This window comes from Castor canadensis, chromosome 12, assembly GCF_047511655.1.
Source record: "Castor canadensis chromosome 12, mCasCan1.hap1v2, whole genome shotgun sequence".
Lineage (NCBI taxonomy): Eukaryota > Metazoa > Chordata > Mammalia > Rodentia > Castoridae > Castor > Castor canadensis.
In genome coordinates, this window is record NC_133397.1 from 81,461,522 (window position 1) to 81,487,726 (window position 26,205).

Consider the following 26,205-nt stretch of genomic DNA (forward strand, 5'->3'; position numbering starts at 1 on the left):
TCCTTGCTGGAGTGAGTATGACATATAAGTACTAAATAGAAAGCAATGTGACAAGGAGAGGGAAGAAGAGAAGAAAAAACAAGAGGAAAAAAGGGAGAGAGAAGAAGAGGAGAAAGGAAAAAATTTATATTCCAATACTTTTCAGGGCACTTTTTACCAGCTTTTTGGGCTGTAGGTGTAAGTTTTTATTTTGCACTTCCTCCTCTGAAGTCAGTCATGTCTCCGTACTATGTCCCCTACCTTACAGAAGCATCTTCTTCCACTTCTCCCTTAGGCCTAGAGAGGGGCCTGAGGCTGGTGCCAACTCTGCCTTGCTAGTCCTAGAGATTATTCTAGAGCCCCTACATCCCACCCATAGCTTTCTAAGTAATCCTTTAATTAAACCCTCCTCCAAGCCTTCTGTTTTTTGAGTCATGTCTTTTTTCATGCTGGGATCCAGAGTGGTAGGTAATCTTTGCTCCCCAAAGTCCTGATCAAGTTCAGCTGTTCAATTTAGAGCTACATGTCTGTTAATCCTGCACTTTTTCTGAGCACCTAAGACATTCCAAGAGACTGATCACAAATAAGTGGCTGAGGAAGAGTAAGGCAGAGCAATGTGGACGCACTGGGTGTTATGTGGAATGTGTGGACAAGGAAAGGCAGCAGTAACCCCCAGGCTGCAACAGCATAACCAGGCTAGTCAGAAATCTTCCTGGGCTGGGGCAGGAATCACACTGTGGTGAGACTTTAGGCAAGACAAACTTCCACTGCATAAAACGTCTTTGTTTTTAGAACACAGTGCTTTCAGAAATGGTCTATATGTCCATTTGCCTAACTATAGGAAGAACCTGGGCCTGTAAACTACAATTGATTCTCATATTTCCAGATTCCATAATTGAAAATTCACCTTCATGATAAAATTTATTTGCGACTCCAAAATCAAAACCAGCAGGGCTTACTATCTGCAATATTTTTGTCATGATTCATGGGCATGAGTGAAGCTTCAAAAAAAAAATTGAGCGTAGCATTCCCACTCCATGTTAAATGGAGAAACCAGGAGGGCTCCCACGCAGCCACCAGGTGCCAGCTCCCAGACTGCTTGGGAAGACACAGACCACAAGGTGAGCTAAGCGATATGTGATACTCCCACAGACAACCCTGGGCCAGATCAGCATAGCCCCCTGGACAGACCAACCCCTACCCAGGGAAAAAAGAGAAACTGAATAATAAACAATGACAAAAAAGACACGTAGCAAAGAGGGCGGGGTGCCCTGAGTGCCCAAGATGGGTGAGGGGAATCTCTCATGGAACTGTAAATAAACAAGAAGGCAGGAGCTGCAGCACACACCCAGCAACCAGGAGCGGGAAAGCTTGTAAAAGTGGAAGTGGGAGGAAAACTCCACAGGAGGGGGGGAAGACCACTTCCCACGTGAGCTGTAAGTAAACACATGGCCTGGAGAGTGGGTGTTGTGTCACCTCCCCCAGTGTCCATGGAAAGGGGAAAGCTTGTAGCAGTGTTGGTGGTGCCCAGGAAAACTCTAAATAAACAAGCCTGAGGGGCTAAGTGAGTGTTAAGCTCACTCCTGAGATCTGCATAAATAAACCCTCCAGCAACAGCTGGCTGACAGCAACAAGCAGGTGAGCCACAGTCTCAGATAGTCATTCACAGAACTGTCTCCAGACTCTTTTTTTTTTTCCTCTCTTCCATTGATGAGACAACTGAACTACACCTGCATGCTGAAAAACTTACTGAAACTGTATTGCATTTGAACTTGGGACACTTTGTGGTGTTTTGTTTTGTTTGGTTTTTCTCCCCTTTGATGAGACAACAACAGAACTACTTCTGAGACACCATCTCCAGGATTGGAGGCTGAGGGAGGAACACCAAAATTATTAAGACTGAAACTTTATTGTATTTGAACTTGGAGATTTTTTTTAATTTTATTTTTCAATCTTCTCTCTGTCTCTCTAATGCCTGTTTAGCTTACTGTTGACTAGTACACTATCTCTCCCTGTTTATATCTTTGAAACTTTTTTTATTTGTTTTGTTTTTTTTGTTTTTTTTTAACTTGTCTGTTTGTTTTTCCCTTTTTCTTTACCTTCTTTGCTTTCCCTCTTCTCTCACCCTTCCATTCTAAATATTACCATTGTTATTATTACAAGCTAGAAAATACTTAATTGCACACAGTACAGGGACAATAACAACACCAAGGGCAATGATGGGAAGACAGAAAAAACAAGGAAACCAGTTTCCCCACAACAAAAAATCACTACAGGAACCAGAGGGAAATGAAGAAAACAGATACTCAGATCCAGACTCCAACAAAATGAAGATAAACTATGCCAAAGAACCCAATGAAGCCCACAAGAATAATCTAAAACAAGAAATACTACAGGTACTCAATGAGAATTTTATAGAGATGATACTGGATATGGTCAACCAAAATGTACAGGAGACACTCAAGAAATTCCAAGACAACAAAAATAGAGAATTTGGAAAGCACAAGAAGAAATAAAAGAAACCATAGAAGCACTGTATAAACACCAAAGTGAAACAAAGAACACGATTAATAAAGAGATAAATGAACTCAGGATGAAAATAAACAACATTAAAGAGGAAATGACTCAGGATATGGAAAACCTCAGAAAAAAGAACGAAACAGAACTGCAAAACAAAATGGAAGGCCAATCCAGCAGAATAGAACAAACAGAAGACAGAATCTCAAAACTCGAAGATGAAATGGTAATTTAAGGAAAAACCAAAGAACTATTAGTCAAACAACTCAAGACCTGTGAAAAGAAAATGCAAGAACTCACTGACTCCATCAAAAGACCAAATCTGAGAATCATGGGCATTGACGAAGGAGAAGAGGTGCAAGCAAAGGGAATGCATAATATATTCAACAAAATAATAACAGAAAATTTCCCAAATCTAGAGAAATCTATTCCCATATAGATGCACGAGGCCTCCAGAACACCAAACAGACCAGACCAAAATAGATCTACCCCACGACATATCATCATTAAAACAACAAGTACTGAAACCCAAGAAAGAATATTGAAGGCTGTAAGAGAGAAAAAACAAATAACATACAAAGGTAAACCCATCAAAATCACAGCAGACTTCACAACAGAAACATTAAAAGAAAGAAGAGCTTGGGGTGAGATCTTCCAGGAACTGAATGAAAATAACTTCAACCCTAGTATACTCTACTCAGCAAAACTATCATTCAAAATAGATGGAGCAATAAAAGTCTTCCATGATAAGCAGAAACTAAAACAATATGTGACCACAAAGCCACCACTACAAAAGATTCTTCAAGGGATTCTGCACACAGAAAGTGAAACTCAACATAACCATGAAAGGACAGGCAGCACCAAACTACAGGATAAGAAAAAGCAAGAAAGTAGAGAGTAACCTTGATTTAGGTACACACAATCAAACCTTCAAACAAACTAAGACAACTAAATGACAGGAATCACCACATACCTATCAATACTAACACTTAATGTTAATAGACTTAATTCCCCCATCAAAAGGCACCATTTGATGAAATGGATTAAAAAGGAAGATCCAACAATTTGTTGCTTACAGGAGACCCATCCCACCGACAGAAATAAGCATGGGCTTAAGATGAAAGGCTGGAAGAAGATTTACCAGGCCAATGGCCCCCGAAAACAGGCAGGAGTAGCAATACTTATCTCTGACAAAGTAGACTTCAAACCTACATTGATCAAACGAGATAAAGATGGACATTCCATACTAATAAAAGGGGAAATAGACCAAAAGGAAATAACAATTATCAACCTATAATGCACCCAATGTCAACACATCCAATGTCATCAAACATACCTTGAAGGACCTAAAAGCATGTATTAACTCCAATACAATGGTCATGGGAGACTTTAACACCCCATTATCATCAATAGATAGGTCATCCAAACAAAAAATCAATAAAGAAATCCTAGATCTAAAATATACCATAGATCAAATGGACCTAGTTGATGTCTACAGAACATTTCATCTAACTTCTACACAATATACATTGTTTTCAGCAGCCCACGGAACCTTCTCCAAAATAGATCATATCCTAGGGCACAAAGCAAGTCTCAGCAAATATAAGAAAATAGAAATTATACCATGCATTCTATCTGATCACAATGCAATAAAACTAGAATTCGACAACAAAAATAAAGACAAAAAACATGCAAACAGCTGGAAACTTAGTAACTCATTGCTTAATGAACAATGGGTCATTGATGAAATAAAAGAGGAAATTAAAAGGTTCCTGGAAGTCAATGAAAACAAAAACACAACCTACCAGAACCTACGGGACACAGCAAAGGTAGTCCTGAGAGGAAAGTTTATAGCCATGAGTGCATATATTAAAAAGACTGAAAGATCCCAAATCAATGACCTAGTGATACATCTCAAACTCCTAGAAAAACAAGAACAAGCAAATCCCAAAACAAATAGGAGAGAAATATTAAAAATAAGAGCTGAAATCAATGAAATAGAAACCAAAAAAACCATACAAAGAATTAATGAAACAAAAAGTTGGGTCATTGAAAAAATAAACAAGATCGACAGACCCCTGGCAAACCTGACTAAAATGAGGAGAGAAAAAAACCCAAATTAGTAGAATCAGGAATGCAAAAGGGGAGATAACAACAAACACCATGGAAGTCCAGGAAATCATCAGAGACTACTTTGAGAAACTGTATTCAAATAAATTCGAAAATCTTAAATTGAAGCAGCAATCAAGAGTCTCCCCAAAAAGAAAAGACCAGGAACCCTTGTTCCTTCCTATTATTGCTTATACTCTCTCTTCAACAAAATTAGAGATAAGGCCAAAATAGTTTCTGCTGGGTAGCGAGGGGTAAGGGGGGAGTAAGGGAGGGAGTGGGAAGGGGGAATACAGGGGGTGGGAGAAAGGGGGGAGAAATGACGCAAACATTGTATGCACATATGAATAAAAAATAAATAAATAAATAAATAAAATTAAAAAAAAATTGAGTCATCTATGTGCATAGTCCCAGTTGAGGTAAAACAAGGCAATGCTCTGCTGCTTTCTTATTTCAGCTCTCATACTATAAGCAAGTGTATTTGTCTATTGAGCAGCATGGGTTTTAAAAAATTTTCTGGTTTTTTTTTTTTGTAGTAGGATTTGAACTTAGGGCCTTGAGATTAGAAGGCAAGTACTCTACCACTTGAGCCATTCTTCCAGGTCTTTTTTTTTGCTGTAGTTTATTTTTCAGATAGGATCTTGCATTTTTTGCCTGGGGTCAACCTTGGACCATGATCCTCCTACTGCTACCTCCTACCTAGCTGGGATTATAGGCATGAAGCACCACACCAAGCCCTAATTTTTGTGCTTTTTCTTGGTAATTTTGCTGTTTAAAATGCCACCACGGGTAGTACCAAAGTGCTGCCTAGTATTCCTAAATGAAAGAAATCTATAATGTGCTTTCTGTAGGGAATGTTAGATAAGCTTCTGCTGTTGATCCTGGGTTGAATGTTAAGGGAAGCAGAAACAGACTTAAACAAGGTTAATGAAAATGTGGTGACCAGAAGCACGCAGAAACACAATCCTGTGTTTCTCTTAGGAGCAGGGATCTGGTACTGGCTAATTCAGTGTGTAATGGCTTTGTAATGAGAGTACCAAGAATACTAAGTGTTTGAGATTCAAAACACTTCTAAATGTCAGTGTTTGAGATTGGATGATGGATACTAGACTCTAATTAGCTAGGAGAATAAGCTCCCATGTTCTGCAGTGTAGTAGGGTGACTACAGTCTGCAACATTTTATTACAAATTTTATAAACAGCTAGAGCAGAGGAGTTTGAAGCTCCCCAACACAGAAAATTAGTGAATGCTGAAGGGAAAGCAAATGCTAATTGGCCCGATCTGGTTTACTACACTGTACCCCATAAATGTGCACAATTATCATGTGTCCATTAAAAATAAATGGTAAGAATCTATAGTTCAGTCCCACAGGTTTTTGTTTTGTTTGGTTTTTCGTTAATTTTTTTAAAGATAGGGTCTCACTATGTATCCAGGCTGGTCTCCAGCTCGTGACCCTCTTGCCTTATCTTCCTGAGTGCTGGGCTTACAGGCAGGGCCAGCACACTAATGTTCTTATCATTTAATTTTTTCTGAGTCCATGGGCTTTGAAAATATCAGGAGTTTGAAAACTCTAACCACCATGAGTCCCCACAAATGCTGATGATTTAGTTGTCATCAACAGTGTAGATCAGTGGTCCCCCAACTCCATCAGAGTTGGGCTTGTTACAAAATGCAGTATGGGCCCAATACCAGACCTAAAACAGTATTTCTGGGGACAGGACTTGGGTGTCTCTGTTTTTAATAAGTGCCACAGATGATTCTGTTGGTCAACCAGCTTTGGGAAATAGTGATATAGATCTTACTTATTTTGTTAAACAGCTTTCCATCACTATGACAAAATACCTGCAATAATCAACTTAGAAGGAACGGTTTATTTTAGCTCACAGTTTCAGTCTGTGGTTACTTGGCCTCATCACTTTGGGCCTGCAGTGAGGCAGAACATCATGGTGCAGAGCACGTGGTAGAGGAAGCTTGTTCACTTCATGGCAGCCACGAAACAGGGAGTAGGAGGCCAGGGTCCTAACATCTTCTCCAAAGGTACGACCCCACAGTGACCTATTTTTCTTCCACTAGGCCCCAGTAACCATCAGCTGGGGAAGCAAACCTTTAACAGGAGCCTTTGGGGGACACTTCAGATCCAACCCAAAGCACTTATTCTGTTTCTCCATCTTTCTATTGCTTGTTTCTTTTTTCTCTTCTACCTGTCTACGTTCTCCTGGCAGCCCATTTTTGTGTTGTTGGGTTACCATGTATCTCCTACTACTTTTCCCCTTTTCTTCAGTTCCTAGAATATTTCTCCACAAACTGAAAGTGAACCAAGAAGATCTCTCCCATGCACAAATTTGCCACCAAATAGGTGGGTGATGAGTGATGCAGGTCAGACTTTTCCACCATGACCATGTTTTAGAAAAAGCAGGAATGTGTGTGCCTTGTAAACCTATTGTGTGACCATGGAAATAACAAGTGAAATAGAGGACTCTTTTTTAAAGATTTCTAATTTTTATTTATTAAGGACATTTGATTTGTCCTCAACATCAGGGAACTAACACTTTAAGAAATTCAAAAGACTACTTTTAGGACATTTTAGGCTTATAAGTAACTGAGCAAATGGTACAGAGAGTCACTCTCATATACCACTTTCCTTCACAGTTTCTATTATTGCTAAAATCTTGTGTTCTTGTGGAACATTCCTTACGGTTTATGAGCAAATGTAGACAAATTATTACTCCCCAAAGGCCATAGTTAACATTAGCCTTTACTCCTGGTGCATTCTATGGCTTTGGACAAATGTATCATGTCATGTATCCACCACTATAGTGTCACACAGAATAGTTTCCCTGCCCTAAAAATCTTCTGTGTACCACCTAGTCATTCCTCCTTTCCTCCACCTCCCACCCCCTGCCACTCCAGTAATCACTACTTTTATACTTTCTCCATTGTGTTGCCTTTTCCAGAGCTTCTGAGGTTGGAACCACATATGTAGCCTTTACAGATTGTCTTTGTACTTAAGGTTCCTCCATGTTTTTTCATGACTTGCTAGTTCCTTTTTCTTTATTATTTAATGATACTCAATTTTATGGATATATCAGAACTTGTTCATCCATTCACCTAATGAAGGGAATTTTTTTTGCCTCCAGTTTTCAGTGATTGTGAATGAAGTTGCCATCAATATCCACACCCAGGTTTCTCTGTGGACATAAGTTTGCATCTCATTTGGGTAAATACCAAGGACTATGATTACTGGGTAGCATGGGTGACACTAAGCTTAGCTTTGTAAGATCCTGCCCACCGTCTCCATAGTGACTGGGACATTTTGCATTCTCATGAGTGTTCCTGTTGTTCCACATCCTCACCAGCACTTGGTGTTGTCAGATTTCTGGATTTTAGCTGTTTGAAGATGTAAGTGGCGCTCTCTCTTTGTTATTTTAATTTGCAACTCCTTAGTGACAGGTGATGGTGAATATCTTTTCATACCCTTACATATCTGTGGTTCTTCTTTAGTGAGGTGTCCATTTAGATTGTTTGTCTGCTTTTTAAATAATTGATGTTTTTCTTATTGTTGAATTTTAAGGATTCTTTGTATATTTTAATTTATGTATTTATGTATGGATGGATGTATTATTTATTAGTACTAGGAGTTTGACCTCAGGACCTCACTTTACCATTTGAGCCACTCCACCATTCCTTTTCCATTGGTTACTTTTAAGATAAGGTCTTGTTTATGCATGGGCTGGCCTGGACCACAGTCCTCCTATTTGTGCTTCCCTGCACAGCTGGAATGACACGTGCATGCCACCTCATCATGCCATTGGTTAAATGGGGGTCTTGCAAACATTTTGCCCCAGCTGGCCTCAAAACACAATCCTCCTGATCTCGGCCTCCCAAGTAACTGGGATTACCGGCTTGAGCCACTGTGCCCAGAGTCTGTATATTTTAGATACAAGTCGTTTATCAGATAGGTGGTTGCAAAGATTTTTATCCTTATTGGTGTTGAAATGCTCTCTCTGTCCCTTCATTCAAAGTCGTCCCTGAGTCTTTCTGACATGCTCCTAGCAGTCTCCGTCAACCTCCTTGCTTTCTGGTATAAAAGATGTCCAAGTCATTGGTAGATTTCCTTCCTGGGCCTGAAATCAGCCATCTCACCTAGGAGCCCTGGTTTATTTTAGGAAAATGGTTTATTTAAAAACTACAATCTGAATGTTAGGGGGACCTTATTTCCTATTTCCCCTAAAAATGTTTTCAGTGTATCCTTACTTTGGTTTTTAATAAGAACAAATATGTTTCTATATTCATAGATAACTGGGAATATACTATATGCCTTTTCTTCACCTCGATTTTTAACATATCCAGGCCACAACTTCATAGTATAGAGAGATGTCCCCATTTCTTTTCATAGCTGAAAGTACTCTATTGTGTTTGTTCTACCAGTCCCTTGTTTCTGGACAAGGTATAATATGACTTGGTGTCAAGTTTATTATTTCCAGGTTAATGGAATCCTCTTTCTTTTTGAAGTTTTTTATTAACACATATTAATTATATATCTTAATGGGGCACCTGTCTACTCTTAATGGACATTTGGATTGTTTTCATCTTTTTCTGTACAAATAGCAAGGGCAGTGAATTTGCAAGAAGAGATGTAGGTACATATATATAGTAAAGAACTAACTTTACCCATAGAGAGATCCAACCCCTGCCCTCAGCTAACTGGTATATGACCTTAGACACCTGGAATATCCTGCTTGATAGAAGAGTTGTTTGTGTTTGTGTTTGCCTGGGGGCTCTGTGCCCTGACATATTAGTTCCCACCTCCAGAGGAACTAGAGACTAAAGGCATTAGCCCAACATCAGGAAGAGGCTGGAGACTAAAGTTTAGCCATGAGGGAAGAAGTGAACAAGCCCTAGTTTTGTTTGGCACCAAAGCTTGCTTCGGTGGCAGTCACTTGCTTGGCTGGCAGTCATCTGTGCCATACCTCAGGTCTAGAAGGAAGTGATCCTATCCAGGACTCCACAGAGCTCAGACAACTGGAAGTTCCACATTGGGACCCTTCCTGGGCTCCAGATGTTTGTGCTTCTCTGGGCTAATTTTAATCTCATACTGTCACTGAAACAAATTGTAACTGTGAGCACAACAGCTTGCAATGAGTTTTATGACTCCTTCTAGTAAATTATTGAACCTATATTATTGGGGAGCTCCTCAAATTTACAGTTGGTGACAGAAGTGAGGACAATCCTGTGAGGACTGTTCCCTCCAAATTCGTAATTTATTTAACTTCTTGCAACAAGGAACTAAAATAGTGTGAAAGAATGGGAGAGAAAAGTTGGGACTTTATTTTTTGGGAGGTGATACTGTGGTTTGAACTTAAGGCCTTGCACGTGAGCCTCAGCCCTTAAAATGAAGGCTTTAAAACAAGCAGCCTTCACTTTGAAATAAAGCCATAAGTATTTATTAAGTGAAAAAGCTACAGCAATATTTTATACTACCTATTGTTTTAGTACTAGGCCTCAATTTGTCTATAAAATTTTCAATTTGTAGGCAGGTCAGCATTTTAGATTGCAAACTTTCTTTTTGACATATCACATAACTTCCAAGGATATACAGCTAAGCAAGACTTAATTATAGCAAGATCCCTTCTCCTTGAGGACAACAAATAAATGACCACCTCTCCATTTGAGCACAGGCAAGATGCAAAATGGGGCTCTGGGCTTCCCAGGGAAGTGGAGGAGGGGAGTAAGTCTCCTTGGGGGAAGGTCCTCTTAAAGCCTGAAGCACAGCCTCCCACATCCTCTGTGCTGTGGTTCACTGAAAGGTTTTGATGGAAACCATTCCAGAACACTTCTAAAAAGTCTCACTCACTGAATACTTATTGAAAATCTATTTCCTGGATGCTGTTTTAGGTTCTTTTGGTTCAACTCTTTACAATGAATGTATTTTCATTTTATCTCCCCCACCCCAAATAAATCAGTTTAAAAGACCCTGTCATTATACAACCATTCTCTAAGTTACTACTTTAGATAGAAATAGGATGTTTTTCTTTTCTCAAGAGCATGCAAAAACTTTTATGTTTTTCATACAATAAGTAGTTGCAAAAAGAGAGTGCATCCATCAGGTATAGATAGATTATAAACAATACACACAAGAGGTGATAAGTTAAATAGTGTGGTAGAAGGCAAGAAGGGCAAAGGAAGGAAGGAAAGGGCAGAGAAGAGGTGAATGGTAGGGCAGGGGGAGGTTGAAGAATTAAACAGGGTGGTCAGGCTCTGCTTCCCTGAGAAGGTGGGATCTGGGAAAACTCCCAGGTGTCTGGGGAAGCAGACACAAATCCACAAAAATCCCATGGGATTCTAGGGATAACTGACAAATAGAATTAGGCAGAACTCTCAGGTTCAGTATCGACTTCCTTCATCTTCTCAGTTGAAATTGTCTAGTAGCTACAGAGGAAAATGAGTGGAAGTGCTTCTGGGCTAGTAGGTCTGGGTTTGCCACCCCAGTGCCCCAATTTCAGTCAGGGGCACATTAGTTCTGTTCTCGGAGCCTCTCTTTCCTTAACTCTGCAATGGGGGTGGCAACAATCAGTATCTGCTGTGGGCTGAATTGTGCTCTAAAATTCATTTACTGAAGTCCTAACCCTCAACATTCTGGAGTAGGACTGCATGTAGAGACAGGGTTGTCAAACAAGTGATTAAGGTAAATCGAGGTCCTCAGGGCTGGGCCTAATCCTCAAAAGAAGAATTTCAGTCACAGATATGCACAGAGGGAAGTCAATGTGAAGACACGGGACAAGCCAAGGAGGGAACCCGAGGAGAATCAACCTGCAGCATCTTGATCTCAGGCTTCTAGAAATACATTTCTGATTTTCAGTCACCTGATCCTTGAAAATTGGTTATGGCAGCAAGCTGAGCAGCAGGACATCTCAGAGAGTGAGAGAGTCCTTACAGGATGTGCTTGGCTGACCTGCTTGAAAGGCTCTGCTCTGGAGCTCCATCCAATTCATTCTCACTGTGCAAGGTGCCTTCCCCCACCAGCCCAGGTGTGACCCAGAAAAAGCGTTATGTCTAGAATTTTTTTCCATTACAGGAAACATTCTTCCTGAAAATGATAAAATTTCTATTTAATTCTGTTCTCACATCCCTATTGATTTGACGCATACACATATACTTCTGTACACGCAGGTAAAGGGAGCTCTGGAGAAGGCTCCTTTCACCCAAATGTGCTCCTGGTGGTATCTTTTTTTTTTTGAGGTAGGTTTGAATACAGGCTTACACCTTGAGCCACTGCAACAGCCCTTGTTTGTGATGGGTTTTTTTGAGATAGGGTCTCACTAACTATTTGCTGGGGTTGGCTTTGAATAGGTGATCTGCCTGATCTCTGCCTCCTGAGTAGCTAGGATTACAGGCATGAGCTACCAGTGCCTGGCTTCCTGGTGATATTTTGATTAATTGGTTCAACTCTTTACAATGAATGCATTTACATTTTATCTCCCCCACCCCAAATAAATCAGTTTAAAAGACCCTGTCATTATACAACCATTCTCTAAGTTACTACTTTAGATAGAAATAGGATATTTCTCTTTTCTCAAGAGCATGCAAAACCTTTTATGTTATTCATACAATAAATAGTTGCAAAAAGTAATTATTTTAGACAGCTTGTGGATATAGAGCTTTGGCTGCAAGCTGGTAAGAGTTTTACTTTACCTTTCTACTACCATATGCCTGCTCTGCTAGGAGCTGGGGTCTCAAAGATGGAGGCTTCTTGTCTTCTTCCTCTAACAAGCACTTAGGACCTGGTAAGGTGGGATAACATCTGCAAACAGATGAACAGAAGCAGCATGAAGTTGTTCTCATGAAAAGCATGGGAACCACAGAAAGAAACCCATCCATTGGCCTGGAGGAGTTGAAGAAGGGTCCCAGGGGATGCCATGCTAGAATTGAGTGGAAAAAATCGGGCGTGGGGGTGGAATTGCAGTGTCTGGCCGCCCACTAGGGGGCGCCACATGCTGTTCTCATTACAGCCAGCCTCATGGCTGGAGCACAATTCTGGCACTAAAATGCAGGTCAGTATCCTGTATTAAGTTTCTATTGCTGCACAGCAGATCCAGGAGATTAAAACAGCACCTACTTATTAGCTCCCAGTCTATATGCCAGAAGTCCACAACGCATGGCTGGATTCTCTGCTCAGGGCTTCACGAGGTTGCAATAGGTCCCAAGAAGCTCTGGGGAAGCCTTTTTTCAAGTTAGTTCAAACTGTTGGAGAATTTAGTTCCTTGTGGTCTCCTCCATCTCCAAGGCAGCAGCTGCCCATCCAGACACACAGAGTGCTTCATAGACTTCGAATTGCTCACATCCCCCCATCCTCCTCTTCTGCTTCAAGTGCTCTTGTGATTTCATTGGACCATAATCCAAGATGACCTCCTTGTTTTTTTTGTTTTGTATTTTGAGACTCGACCTGCTCACCAAGGCTCATCTAAGAGTTGGCTTGTATTTATAATTATTATTTTAAATTCGTCACCAACAGCCGGGCGCCGGTGGCTTGCACCTGTAACCTTAGCTACTTGGGAGTCTGAGATCAGGAGAATCTCGGTTCAAGGCCAGCCCCGGCAAATAGTGAGACACCCCTCCCACCCCTCCCAACCGTCCCAAGTAACTTGAACAAAAAGAACTGGAGGTGTGCCCCCAAGCGGTAGGACGCCTGCTTTGCAAGTGTGAAGCCCCTGAGTCAAACCCCAATCTCAGCACACACACACACACACAAAAGGCAGGGACCCAATCATGAAATTTCAGATTTCCGACTTCTCTTGGAAATTCAGCAGTTGTGGTAACGCCTAGGGCAGGAGGGAGCCAGTACTTACTAGTACCCATCAGAAGTGTTCCTGCTTATATTATACATTAGCTCATTCAATTCTCCATAACAGCTCGCGAGGACTACTCTACTCTACCCACGCCTGGGTCCGCGGTGCTCCCTCGCCCCTCGCGCGTCCCGTCATCGCCCCCGCGGAATCCACTTCCCCTCCTTCCCGGGCGGAGCGCGCGACGGAGAAGGGGCCGGGAGCCCGGGAGCCCGCCGGGCTGGCCACCGCCTGTCCTCCGCCCTCCTGCCCGACCCGCCGCCGTCACGTGAAAGGCCGAACCAGCCGGGGCCTCCGCGGGCTGGAGGAGGGCAAAGTCCGCTGCGGCTGCGGTGGCCCGGACGCTCGCGCATCCCTGTCCGGAGCGCAGCCGCCGCGATGCCCGGGGCTGGCCGAGCCGTGGGGGTAAGCCGCCTGCGCTCGGAGCACCCCGAGGAGCCGCCCACCCAGGAGGTAAGGGGGGTCCCCCACCGCTCTCGGAGGGCGCCCCGACGTCTGCGTCTCTTGCCCCGAGATTGCCCTCCCAGCCCCGGAGGGGCTTCCCGGGAGAAAGTGAACCCGCTAAAATCCAGCAGTTACTGCTGGAAATCGGGACCCCATGAGGGGACGCGGAGCAAGGAACCCCTCTGCTCTGAGGGTTTCCTCGGTCCTCCGCTCCGGGGAACCCCATTGCTCTGGAGCTGCTCGGCGCTGAGGCGCGCAGCGGGCTGGAGCACAGCCCCGCATGGTGGGGTCATTTGGGGAACTGTCAAGTCTGTGCCGCGGGAATGGCTTCCATCCGCCGGGGACCAAGCCAGGATCGACGTCCAGGCTCCTTGCTGAGGGCCGAATCCCACGCAGTGAGACGCGATCTTGGTGGCTTGAGCACCCCGCCCCGCGCTCCGTGGCGGCAGGAAAACAACTGAGGGTCTCAGTGCAGGGAAACGCCCGGAAAGAAGGCTACAGGATGTGGGCCAGAGAGTGTGATGCAGCCCTGGCTCTTCCCATGCCTGCAGGACGGAGCAGATGGGTTCCACAGTCGCTCTTTCCCTCTGACAGCCCAGAACTGCTTTGGAACACTTGGAGCTTCCAAGCCGCTGCGATGGGGCTATGTCCTTTCCCTTGGGCAAGAGCTCAGAAAGTGTAGAGGAAAGCTGGTGTCCTGGTTCTGATTCAGGAATGCAGGATGATGGACCCGGCACCTCCTTGAGCCTCTGATTTTCCATCTGTAAGGCCTGGGATGAAAAATCAGTCACCTTGGAGGAGCTGTGGACCCTTCTGGCTCAAAACAGTAAGGACACTCAGTAATGGCCTGGCACTCAGTAATGACAGCCACTCTTCAGACCTCTCGGGGTCGTGTGTGCTAGGTTCCTCTGGGTCCTGTAAGTGTGTAAGTAGGTGGGAGGTGGAGTGTATTTTAGTTCACCTTCTGCCCTTCTGAGCTGGCCCTCTCAGCTGTGACCTCTGTAGTATCACCCTTGCTGCTTGGCTTTGAGTGGGCTTGTGTGGTGTGCTGGAGGGGTGCACACAGCAGCTGTGGGTGGCAATGAAAAGGCCTGCCTGCTGCAGTGGGTTCCCCCATCTAGCCTGCTGGCCTCCCACAGAAGTTTGGCCACTTCCAACAGGTGAAGTCAACATGTCACCTCTTCCTTAAGGGAACAGGTAAAGGAGGTCGAGGAGGGAGAGGTTTCTTAGTTCCCAGATGTGACCCATACCAGGCCTTGTTCCCAACATCAGCAAAACGACAGGCCTAATTGTAACTGCCAGAGTCTTCAGTGGAAGGAAAATCATTTTAGCCTGAGGTAGTTTATGTCCTCCCTCTGTGTACTTCATACTTTTTTTTTTTCGCTTTTGTTTTTTGTTTTTGTTTTTTTATTCATTTATTCATATGTGCATACATTGTTTGGGCCATTTCTCCCCCCTGTGGCCTCCCTCCCTCTTCCAGGCAAACCTGTTCTGCCCTCTTCTCCAATTTTGTTGAAGAGAAGACATAAGCAATAATAAGAAAGATACAGTGTTTTTGCTAGTTTGAGATAAGGATAGCTATACAGAGAGATTCCTAGCATTGCTTCCACACACATGTGTATTACAACATGAATTACTTCATATTTCTTTGTCTAAATAAGAGAAGAATGCATGAAACTAATAATTTGAGACTTCAAGAGATGCAAGGAGGTTCCAGCTACTTGGGAGGCAGAGATAGGAGGACTGCCGTTCAAGGTTAGCCTTGGCAGAAAGTTAGCAGGATCCCATCTCAAAGAAAAAAAGTGGGTGTGGCGTACATACATGTAATCTCAACTACTCAGGAGGCAGAGGTAAGAGGACTGAGGGCCAATGCAGTTAAAACAAAAAGGACTGGGGGCATGGTTCACCTTAAATGCAAAACCCCAGTACCACAAAAAATTTTTTAAAAAAATAGAAAGGAAAAAAAGCAAGAATGACTGATGATAGCACAGAGTCCTGGCTGATTCCTGTGAGTTGTTTTGCTTAGCGTACGTCTAGGGGAGTCAGGTCTTTCATGACTCTATCTGTCAAAGACCTCCCCCAGGGAGCAGGCGTAAAATATGAGGAGCCTGCCACCAACAGATGATCGTCAGCAGAACCCCTTGTTTTCTGAGATGACAGCAATGATCGAATCATTTAAGTAGAGACAACATAGGTGGCCAGTTGGCTGGGCTAACCTTATTGAAAAATGAGCTTCGGGTCACAGAACAAGAAACTTCCTTGTAACCTGAAGTACACGAACACCTGTTCTTTCAAGTAGTGTTTTTGGAACTCTTTTCTGCAGGGAGTTTCTGCAGCTAAGATGGTAATCTCTGGTGAATTTATGGGCACTTTCACCTTTGAACTCCTGAGATTCTGATATTGGTCTGGGTGTGACCTGGACCACTGTAACTTTAAGATTACTGGAAATTCAAAAGTGCAGTTCTATGTGATCACCTCTTGATGCTTTGTGTGCTTCTATTTTCTCCTTCTTCTTTTCCTCCTCCTCTTTCTTTTTGGTGGTACTGGGAATTGAACCCAGGGAACTTGCTAGACAATTGCTCTATCACTTGAGCCATGCCGCTGGCCTTTTTTTTTTTCTTCATTTTTTGAGATAGGGTTTCTCTAACTTTGCCCCAGCTGTCCTTAAGGTCTCCATCCTCCTGCCTACAACTCCTAAGTAGGTGGGATTATAAGCATGTACTACTGTGCCTGCTTGAATGTTCTTATTCTTAAACCTCTTCATGAAGGGTTTTCTTTCTTTCTCTCTCTCTCTCTCTCTCTCCCTCTCTCTCTTTTTCCTTCTCCCTCTCTCTCCATTTGCTTTCTCTCTTATCTTTTATGGGGCTGGGGATCAAACCCAGGACCTTGCACATGCTAGGAAACTTGCTGTGTCACTGAGCTGCATCTGCACCCCTTTAATTACTCTGTCTTCTAGCTCTTGGTCCCCTGGTATTGCCCTATAGTGATTTGCAGAGAAGTTATTGGCAGGGGAAATGGCAGTGACTAGAAGGACTGCAGCAGGCTAGCCAGGGTTTTGTACATGGCTATCCTTGGCCATGTGGTGCAACTAAAGGTTCCCCAAGAGCACCAGGAAACAGTGTGGTTAAGTCAGGTGGTCTACACAAAAATGGCCACAGGGGTCAACATAAAACCCATGGGCTAAGTGGGAGTGATTAGTGGCAGAGGAGAGTGGGACTTGTGATGACCAGGAGGGCGTGTTCCTTACCCAAAGAAGACCACATTACCCAGCTCCAACTGATCGAGTATCAAGTGTGCTATCATAGATTGAACCAAGATTAGCTGCCAAATCTTCCCATCCCTGAATCCAGGCCCCCTTTGCAACATGACATTGAAACTCCTTTGATCTAGAGGCAGGTGCTGTTTCTACAGCCCTTAAATCTGGGCTTGGCCCTGAGACTTACTTCGGCTGATGGGACATCGCCACAAGGAGAGATGTGAAAAGCATTTGAGTTTTGGTGCTGCCTCTCCTGATGCTTTTGGGACACTTTGACTCTTGACTCAGGAGTCACCTGACCAAGAGATGTGAACAAGACTCACCATCCAGCTCCCCATAACCAGTTGGCCCAGACCAGAACTGCCCGGCTGACCCAGAAAATATGGGAAAATAATAAATGTTTATTCAGGTGACTAAGCATCAGGGTGAGAAGTAAAAACTTACTGTAATATAACTGCCTGGCCAGATGTCAGGATCTTTTAAATAGAAACCATAAGTTCAAATTTTTGTGTAAGCTCCAGTTTTGGGAAAAAAAATCTGAATTACTAGCCAACATCCCAAAAGCACTCTTTTGGGCCAAGCAAAACATCTTTGGGCTGCACTCAGCCTGTTGGTTGTGGTTTACAACTTTCCACACAGAGGGTCGTGAGGTGCTAATGCCTCATTACCCTCATTGTTTCACTCACCCTTCTTCCTGGAAAGGTGATGGCTCTCCTCTGCTGTGCCCCTCTTACCCTTGGCCATGGTCAGTTTGGTGGAAGGTAGATGGCATAGCCCAGCTCCTTTGGGCAGGCTTTCCTTATAGCCGTGTGAGCTGCTGGGTTGCCAGTCTTCTTGGAGAAGGTGAAGCTTGGATGGGCTTTCAATGAAGGAAGCAGACTCCTGATTTTGTGAGAGCATGAGATCGGGAATGGAGGTGGAGCCCATGAACAAGGAATCCAGCAGCTAGGGCCAGAGAAGTGTATCCCTGGAGGGAAAGTGAGGGAGAGACAGTTGGAGAGCAGAGCAGTAGAGAGAGGGGAGATTGTGGAAGCCCTGAAAGCTAAGCCAGAATTTTGCACGTGATCGGCTGGGCAAAGGAGAATTACTCTAAGCAAAAAGAAAAGCCAGATAGGGAAGGGTTTAACCTAAAATTTGCGGGAGCTTCTCTTGACCTTAAGTTATGGTTAATTATGCCAGTTTTCTTGTCTATATAAACAAGACATATCAAAGCACTTCTGTTAACAATTTCGCATTTTATCATGGTGCTTGTCAACTGACTTACTGATATGTGGGGCTTACATAGTTTATCCCTATGGCAGGTAAGACTAGAGAAGGCATTTGCTGGGAGCTTATGGAAGGAACGTCCTTGCTCTGTAACCAGCTTTTCCTCCCTGTGTACTCTCTACTCCCTCAGGAGATTTATCTTCCTCAGAATAAAGGCTTACAAAGTTAGGGATAGATAGGAGAGAGAAAACATCCAGAAATTTAAATATATCTTTAAATCTTGGGGATAGAAAAAGAAATACCGTTGTCATGAGGAGAAAAAGAAAACCAAAAGAAGTCCATTAGCGTCACAGTGTCATGGGATTAGAAAATAGCAGCAGCAGGAAACAGCCACATCAGAGCAGCGATTTTCAGCCTTGACTTCACATTGAGTCACCTTTGAACTAAAATTGACCTCAGGTCCCACTCCCAGAGATTCTGATGCAATCGGTCTGGGTGTGAGCTCAGCGTTGGGGTCTTTGAAAGCTCCCCAGGTCATTATCACCTACTATGGGGATTGAGGACCCCTATACTCACCAGGGTCTCCATGGTCTGGGTGCCTGTGTCGAGATTTGTAGCCCTATATAAGGGGAACAGACAGAAATTTGCATAGTAGGGCAATGGTTCTTATGTCCTATAGCTTGGATCTGGGATGTCACCCAAAGGCCCATGAGTTAAAGGTTTGGTCCTCAGCCCATGGCACTACTGGGAGGGGGTGGAACTTTTAAGAGGTGAGCCTAGTTGGTGGTCTTGGGCTATGGAGGTGTATCTTTGAAGGGGATATTAGAACTCTGACTCCTTCCTATCTTTCACTTTTTTGCTTCCTGCCTGCCACGAGGTAAGCAGGTTGCTCTGTGATGAGTTCCTTACCATGATATGCTGCCTAACCACAGGCCCAAAGCAACGGGATCAATTGATCACGGATTGGAACCTCTGAAACTGTGAGCCAAAATAAACCTTTTATCTCAACAAGTTAATCATCTCTGGCATTTAGCAACAGTCACGGAAAGCTGACTAACCCACCACGCAAATTTGAAAACTACGTGCAGTGTCACAATATCTAACATAGGCACATTCCTGAGCTGGGTGAAAAGCATTTGCTTTCTAGAAAGATACAAATGGCTTCAGTACAAGTAAGCCCATTACGATATGTCTGCTAGAAACAGACTTCCCAAGTGAAAAGGGCAGGGGGATGAGAAGTGACAGGTGAATGGGAGACAAGATGTGAGTGAAGACAAGTACCTGAGGACAGAGCAGAGGAGCATTTAAAGGAGACAGATGTCAGAAGTGTGATTCTTGTCAAGAACGGGGGAGGTGTGGGGTCCTTCTGTGGGTTGGTTCTGAAGCTGTGTGGCAGAGGCCAACTGTGAGGAAAGATAAAGTTCCTGGTGATGACTAAAAATGACAAAGCTTCCAACTACCAGACCAGAAATCTGCTCTGAAGGGCGAGCCAGCGGGAGCCTCCCATTTGTTTGACAAACTGGTGCCCAGCTCACGTTGGAGGCAGAGACAAGGAGAAGGAAAAACACTCATTCCCCACGCTGCATCCATCACCATCGTGGCTGGCTTTTCTGGGACATCCTTATTTACAGCCTTAGACAGCATGCAGCAGAGGGAACTGGGCTTGCGTGAAGGGGCGGGGCTTGCGTGAAGGGGGCGGGGCTTCTGAATTTCAAATAGCAGGTCCTTAAACAAGAAAAGGAGAAGAAAACTTTGAAATGTCAACATAAAGGTGAACTAGCTGTTATGAGAGTGTGAGCGGAAGGTAACATTCCAAGGACCGGCTCACGATGGAGGGGCCTGGGGAGAGACGTGGCGCTCATGTCATTCAAGGTCAGTGGTCTGGGTGATGTCTCCTGCAGACCCCCACACTGGTCTCCTTGCTGGGGAGTGCTGCTGAGCGTGTTTTTCTGTGCTCCAGCTGGAGGGTGAGGATTGATGCACCTCAAATCCATGAATGTCTGTTTGTTTATGTTCACTGGGACTGTAAGGATGTTGATAGGTTTTTTTTTTTTAAGTCAGGGGCTTGTACTTGTCAGGCAGACACACTACCAACTTGAGCCATGTCGCTAGCCCTCTTTGCTTTATTTAGCTTTTCAGATATGGTCTTGCCTGGGGTCATCCTTAGGTCACAAGTCTCCCATTTATGCCTCTCACATAGCTGGGGTTACAGGCATATGCCACCGTGCCCTGCACATCCCAATAACTTTTTGCCTGGACTGGCCTTGAACCATGATCTTTCTGATCTCAGCCTCCCAAGGAACTAGGATTACAGGAGTGAGCCACCATGCCTGGCCTGCCTTTTTTTGTGTGTGTACCGGGGATTGGATCCAGAGCCTTTACATGCTCTACTGCTGAGACACAGCCCTGATCTTGCACCACCTTTTTAAAGTCAGGAGCAGCAGTGGCCTTAAAAGATTTTTCTGGGTGATTTAGCTGGGTGTGGTGATACATGCCTAAATCTCATCGACTTAGGAAGTGGAGACCGAGGAGCAGGAGTTTGAAGCCAGCCAAGGCAAAGTGAGTGAAACTCTATCTCAAAAACAAATTAAAACCAAGAAGAGTGGAAGTGTGGCTCAAGTGGTAGAGCACTTTTCTAGCATGCACAAGGTCCTAGGTTCCATCCCCAGTATGAAAAAAAAAGTGGCTGGAAATACTTTACAGGCACTTTGGTAAAGGCGATGAACACTACTTGTTTGGAGGTTCTAGCAGGGGAGCGCAGCTACTCGTATACCCTTGACCGAAGAACGGTCCTCCTCTATCAGTGATGGTCGTCCTCTTCGACCGAGCGCGCAGCTTCGGGAGGGACGCACATGGAGCGGTGAGGGAGGAAGGGGACACCCGCCTAGCCAGCCAGATCAGCCGAATCAACCCTGGCGATCAATGGGGTGACAGATGTCGCAGCCAGATCGCCCTCACATCCTGAACACTACTTTAAAAAGCTAAGAACTAAGCCTGTCCTAGGGGTTCTGCTGCTCCTCATTATTAAGAATGCTCAATGGAGAAGTAGTTGATATGGAAAGTTTTTCTAATAAAATGTTTTAAAATAAGTATAAGAAAGTATGTACTGAGTGCTAATCCATATATAGTGCTTCTTAGATTTTAATAAGTTGCCTTTAAAATTTTTCATACCATGCTGGGCACCTGGTGGCTCATGCCTGTAATCCTAGCTACTTGGGAGGCTGAGATCGGGAGGATCAAGGTTCCAGGAGAAAAATTTTCTAGGAGAAAAGTTGGTGAGTCCCCATATCAACCAATAAAAAATGTGCGTGGTGATGTGTGTCATCCCAAGTTCCACAAGAGGCTGAGAGTGGGAGGACTGAGGTTCCAGGCCAGTCTGGGCAAAAAGTTCATGAGACCCCATCTCAACAGGAAAAAGCTGGGTGTGGTGCTGTGCCCATGTCATCACAGCTGTTGTGGGAACAGTGAAATAGGAGGCTCATTGTTCTGCTGGCCTGGGCAAAAGTGAGACACTGCATCCAAAATAACCAGAGCAAGAAAGGGTTGGAGGTGTGGCTCAGGCAGTAGAGCCTGCCTCGTGGGCATGACACTGAGTTCAAACTCCAGTACCGACCAAAAAAAAAAAAAATCGTCATACCAGGACTGGGGGGAGGGGAAGCTCAGTAGTAGCATGTATGATGGGGTTTGATCTCCAGCACTACAAAAACAAACAATCCCCCAAAGAATTGTCATAGCAGCCTTCAGAATACACAGGACTCAAAAAGTTACAGCATTTAATCCATCTCTGCAATTATTGTTCCTTGTCAGTTTTTAATCCAAGCATTTAGCTTTCTTTTTGGACAATTTTAACACATTATTGAGCTCTAATTATTATACTACATTTGTTTAAATTATCCAGTTTGATGAGTATGATCCTTAAAGTCTCACCACAGTGAAGATAGCGGACGTATTTGTCATACCTAGAAGTTTCCTGTACCTGTTAGCAATTTACCCCTCTCTCTGTGCCTTCCTCTCTCTGTCTCCACAACTACTGGTCTGGTTTCTGTTCCCATGGGTTACTTTGCATGAGTTTTATATGGAAGGTCTCATTCAGGAGTCACTATTTTGGGGCGAGAAGGATAGCTTCTTTCACTCAGCACAATTATTTTGAGATTCATGCATTTTGTTGCACATGTCAGTTGTACGTTCCTTTTTATTGCTGAGTAGTATTCCATTGGATAGATCAATCACAATTTGTGTATCCATTCACCTGTCTGTGGACATCTTGGTAGTTTCTAGTTTTTGACTGAGATGAACATTCATATACAAGTGCAGCCTTGAAATGCTGTGTCACATTTTGAGCTGGATGTAGACGTCCTTGTGTAGACATATGCTTTCTTTTTGGGAAATACTTAGGAATGGAATGAATGGCTGGGTCAGGCTGTTTAACTTTTTAAGGCACTACCAAATTGCTTTCCAAAATAATACACCATTTTCAATTTTTACCACCAAGGCATAAGAGTTGCAGTTATTGCACGTCCTAGCCAATACTTGGTATGACCAGTCTATTTAATTTTAGCCATTCCAGTTGTGTTAGTGAGAGTTCCATCACTGTAACAAAAAACCCGAGAAAATCAGTTTAAAAGAGGAAAGATTTATTTTGGCTCTGTTTCAGAGGTTTCAGTCCATTGTCACTTGGCTCCATTGTTTCTGGTCTGAGGTAAGCAGGAATATCATGGTGGACAGTGTGTGGGTGGAGAAGGCTGTTGACCTCGTGGTGGCCAAAGATCCTCTCTCCAACACATTAAGTTATGAATCAATCAATGGATTAATCCATTCATGAGGTCAGAGCCCTCATGATCCTGTCATGCCCCTAAAGGCCTCACCACTGAACACTGCTGCACTGGGGACCAAGTCTTCAACACATGAGCTTTTGGGAGACATTTAAGATCCAAACCAAACACTGCAGGATATGTAGTGCTATGTAACTTTGGTTTCAGTTTGCATTTCCCTAATGATTGATGACATCCTGTATCTTTCCCTGGGCTTATTTTCTACCCTATATCTTCTCAGAGAAAAGACTATTATATCAAACTTATCTTACTAATGCTTGTTTTTGATATAGTATAATTCGTTTTTAAAAAGTGTTGCAATATGAAATAAGTTTAGGAAACATAGTTTTACTTTGTCTACAAAGATTTACTCTGGATGTTTGATGTGAAAATTACAGATGTTCCTTGTCTTATGATGGGGTTACATATCAATAAATCTGTAATAAGTTGAAAATATTAAGACGTCAAAAATAGCTAGCCAATTAAACATCATAGCTTAGCCTGGCCTGCCCTAAATGTGCGCAGAAGACTGACATTAGCCTACAGTTAGACAAAATCATCTAACACAAAGCCTTATTGTATTAAAGTGTTAAATATCTCCTGTGTCTCACTGTGGTTGCCCAGCATGGAGAGGGTATCGTATAAATAGTGCTAGCCCAGGAAAAGAGCAAAATTCAAAAACTGAGCTATAAATCTTACTGTATGTGTGTTACTTTTGTACCACTATAAAGTTGAAAAGTTGCAAGTTGAACTCATGAGTTGGGGATGTTTGTATACAAACTTTGGAATCTTTTGACCCCCCCTGAGTACTTCCTGCATTTTTTTTTGGTGGTACTGAGGTTTGAATTCAGGGCCTCGTGCTTACTAGGCAAGCACTGTATGTCTTGAGCCAAGCCCCAGCCCTTTCTACTTTGGTTTATTTTCAGAGAGGGTCTTACACTTTTTGCTTGGACTGGCCTTGGACCAAGAACTTTCTCCCTCTGCCTCCTGCATAGCTGGGATTTCAGGAATGTGCCATCACATCTGTCTCCCTACCTTGTTAGGGTCTCCCTAACTTTTCTGCCAAGGCTGGCCTCTAACTGCCATCCTCCCATCTTTCTATTTCATGTGTTTTAAAAATTTGACTTCCCTAATCACTAAGAGATTTCCATCCAAAATAGGTTGGAAGATATCCTTGGTTTAGAGTAGGTAGCTGGGTAACCAGTTGGATTTTTAGGCTGTTTTCTTTCTGAAGTGCATGGATGGGCTATAGAGGTTGGCTTGAGTGTGCTCCTTTATCTCATTTACTCAGAACGAATGTGAGGTGCAGAGGCTCAGCAGTACTGGTCTTGAGGAAATGGAAGGCAAAGTCTCCAGAAGCCCCTTTTGCTGAGTGGATATCAGCAACCATTTAAAATCATAGCACTGTCGGTGGGAAGCAGGAGTGTGGAGATGCTCATGTACTACTTTGTAGCGTGGAAATGTGTGACTACATGGGAAGCTATTTGGTGTACTTATCAAGATATAAAAACGCCTTTTAGCCAGAGGTTATGATCTATCCTATAAAACACCAAAGTATCTGTGAGATATAAATGTTTAATGTCATTATGTTTGAAGTAGGGAAAATGGAAATTATTTAAATGACAATTCATTGTTTAAAAATTCTATCATGGAAAAAATATCCAGATTGTATTGAATGACAAGTGTAAGTGATGACTTACATGAAAACAATTTAGTTACCATTATTTTTTGTGGTGCTGGATATGAAACCCAGGGCCTTGCACATGGGTGGGTTAAGTGCTCTACCACCGAGCTACACCTCCAGCCCTAATTTTATTCTTTTAAATTATGTGCACTATGTGTATATTATAAAGTCATACTTTAAGGAGTTATATTCATAAGTCATCAAGGCAATAACTCACTTGTCAAAATTATCCTTGAAAATCTCTTCAACCACCCATCAACTAGTTAAATATAATTTTGTATTTATATACTTGAGTGTGCACACATATGTATGTATAGCCCTATCCCTCTATATGTATGTAAAAATACACTCTTTGTATATTTCTCCTTTATGCCACAAAGGAGAAGCAAGAATGCTCTTCCCTACTCTTATTGTTTTCTCCCTTTACTTTCTCGCCACTGGGAACAGGACCTTCTCCTGGCAGCGGCCTACGTTTCTGATGCCCAGTACAATAGGAATGTTCCATTCCAAACATCCCCTCAGGCCATCAGGTAACTAAAGTGTTAAATTGTCGTAGAGAGCCACCTGTCCACCAACACTTAGTATTCCTGAGGTTGAACCAATACTGAAGACAATATTCCACAGATATTTTTGAGAAGAATAGATTTGGATTATACCCCTCTCATTTCTTTGTGGTGCTGGAGATCAAGCCCAGGGCTTCAACATGCCAGGGAAGTGCTCTATCACTGAGCCACACCTCCACCCCCAACCCTATCTGTGTTTTTCAGTTATAAGAGTACAATGACTCATATGTAAGGGGCCCTTCCATTAATTAAGGAGAGATCAACAATTAATGAACTGCACATGGGACAGGAGATTGGCCTCAAGCTAAAAGCACATCATCATCTTTCTTGCTAGGGAGAGTTGTCCTCAGAGCCTCCTAAAGTGAAAACAGGGCCTTTTATTTTCCCTTCTGTCGCCTTTTGATGTAATCTACACATTTGTTCATTTCATGGGACTCAGCCTTCTCTGTACCACCCACTAAGGGTTGAGCCAAGATCAAGTATTTGGAGTAGAATAAGGAAAGAACATTTCTTGTCTTCAGGGTTCAGTGTCAATATCCCCAAAGGCAGCAAATGCCTCACCCCTGAGTGCTGTCAAGCAAGTGTAGGGACTGTCCTCATCCTACAAAGAGAACAATGTGACCACCAGATCTGTTCTGGGTCTTCCATGTTAAATGGAGTGCTGTACATTTTAAAACTGGTTTAGGCTATCGTGTTACAAAATGATAGATCACTGATTGAGGGCTAAGTGCTGACATGGTCACTGTCAAAGCCCTCCAAAGAGTATATTCTCTTATTACTGTCACAATCCAGT

General features: G+C 43.3%; 1 protein-coding gene across 2 annotated transcripts in view; it reads left to right on the forward strand.

Annotated features, from left to right (window-relative positions):
- The first annotated feature begins 13,514 nt into the window (after positions 1–13,514).
- Positions 13,515–26,205, forward strand: part of LOC109689531 (two pore channel protein 2-like) — a 37,722-nt gene continuing 25,031 nt past the window's right edge. The window contains exons 1-2 of one of the 2 annotated variants that reach the window (XM_020168426.2): positions 13,515–13,901; positions 25,297–25,379. In XM_020168426.2, the coding sequence (XP_020024015.2) occupies positions 13,827–13,901; positions 25,297–25,379 (158 nt within the window). In that variant the 5' untranslated portion in view covers positions 13,515–13,826. The remainder of the gene's footprint in view (positions 13,902–25,296; positions 25,380–26,205) is intronic. The other variant, XM_074050247.1, reaches the window with a different exon arrangement.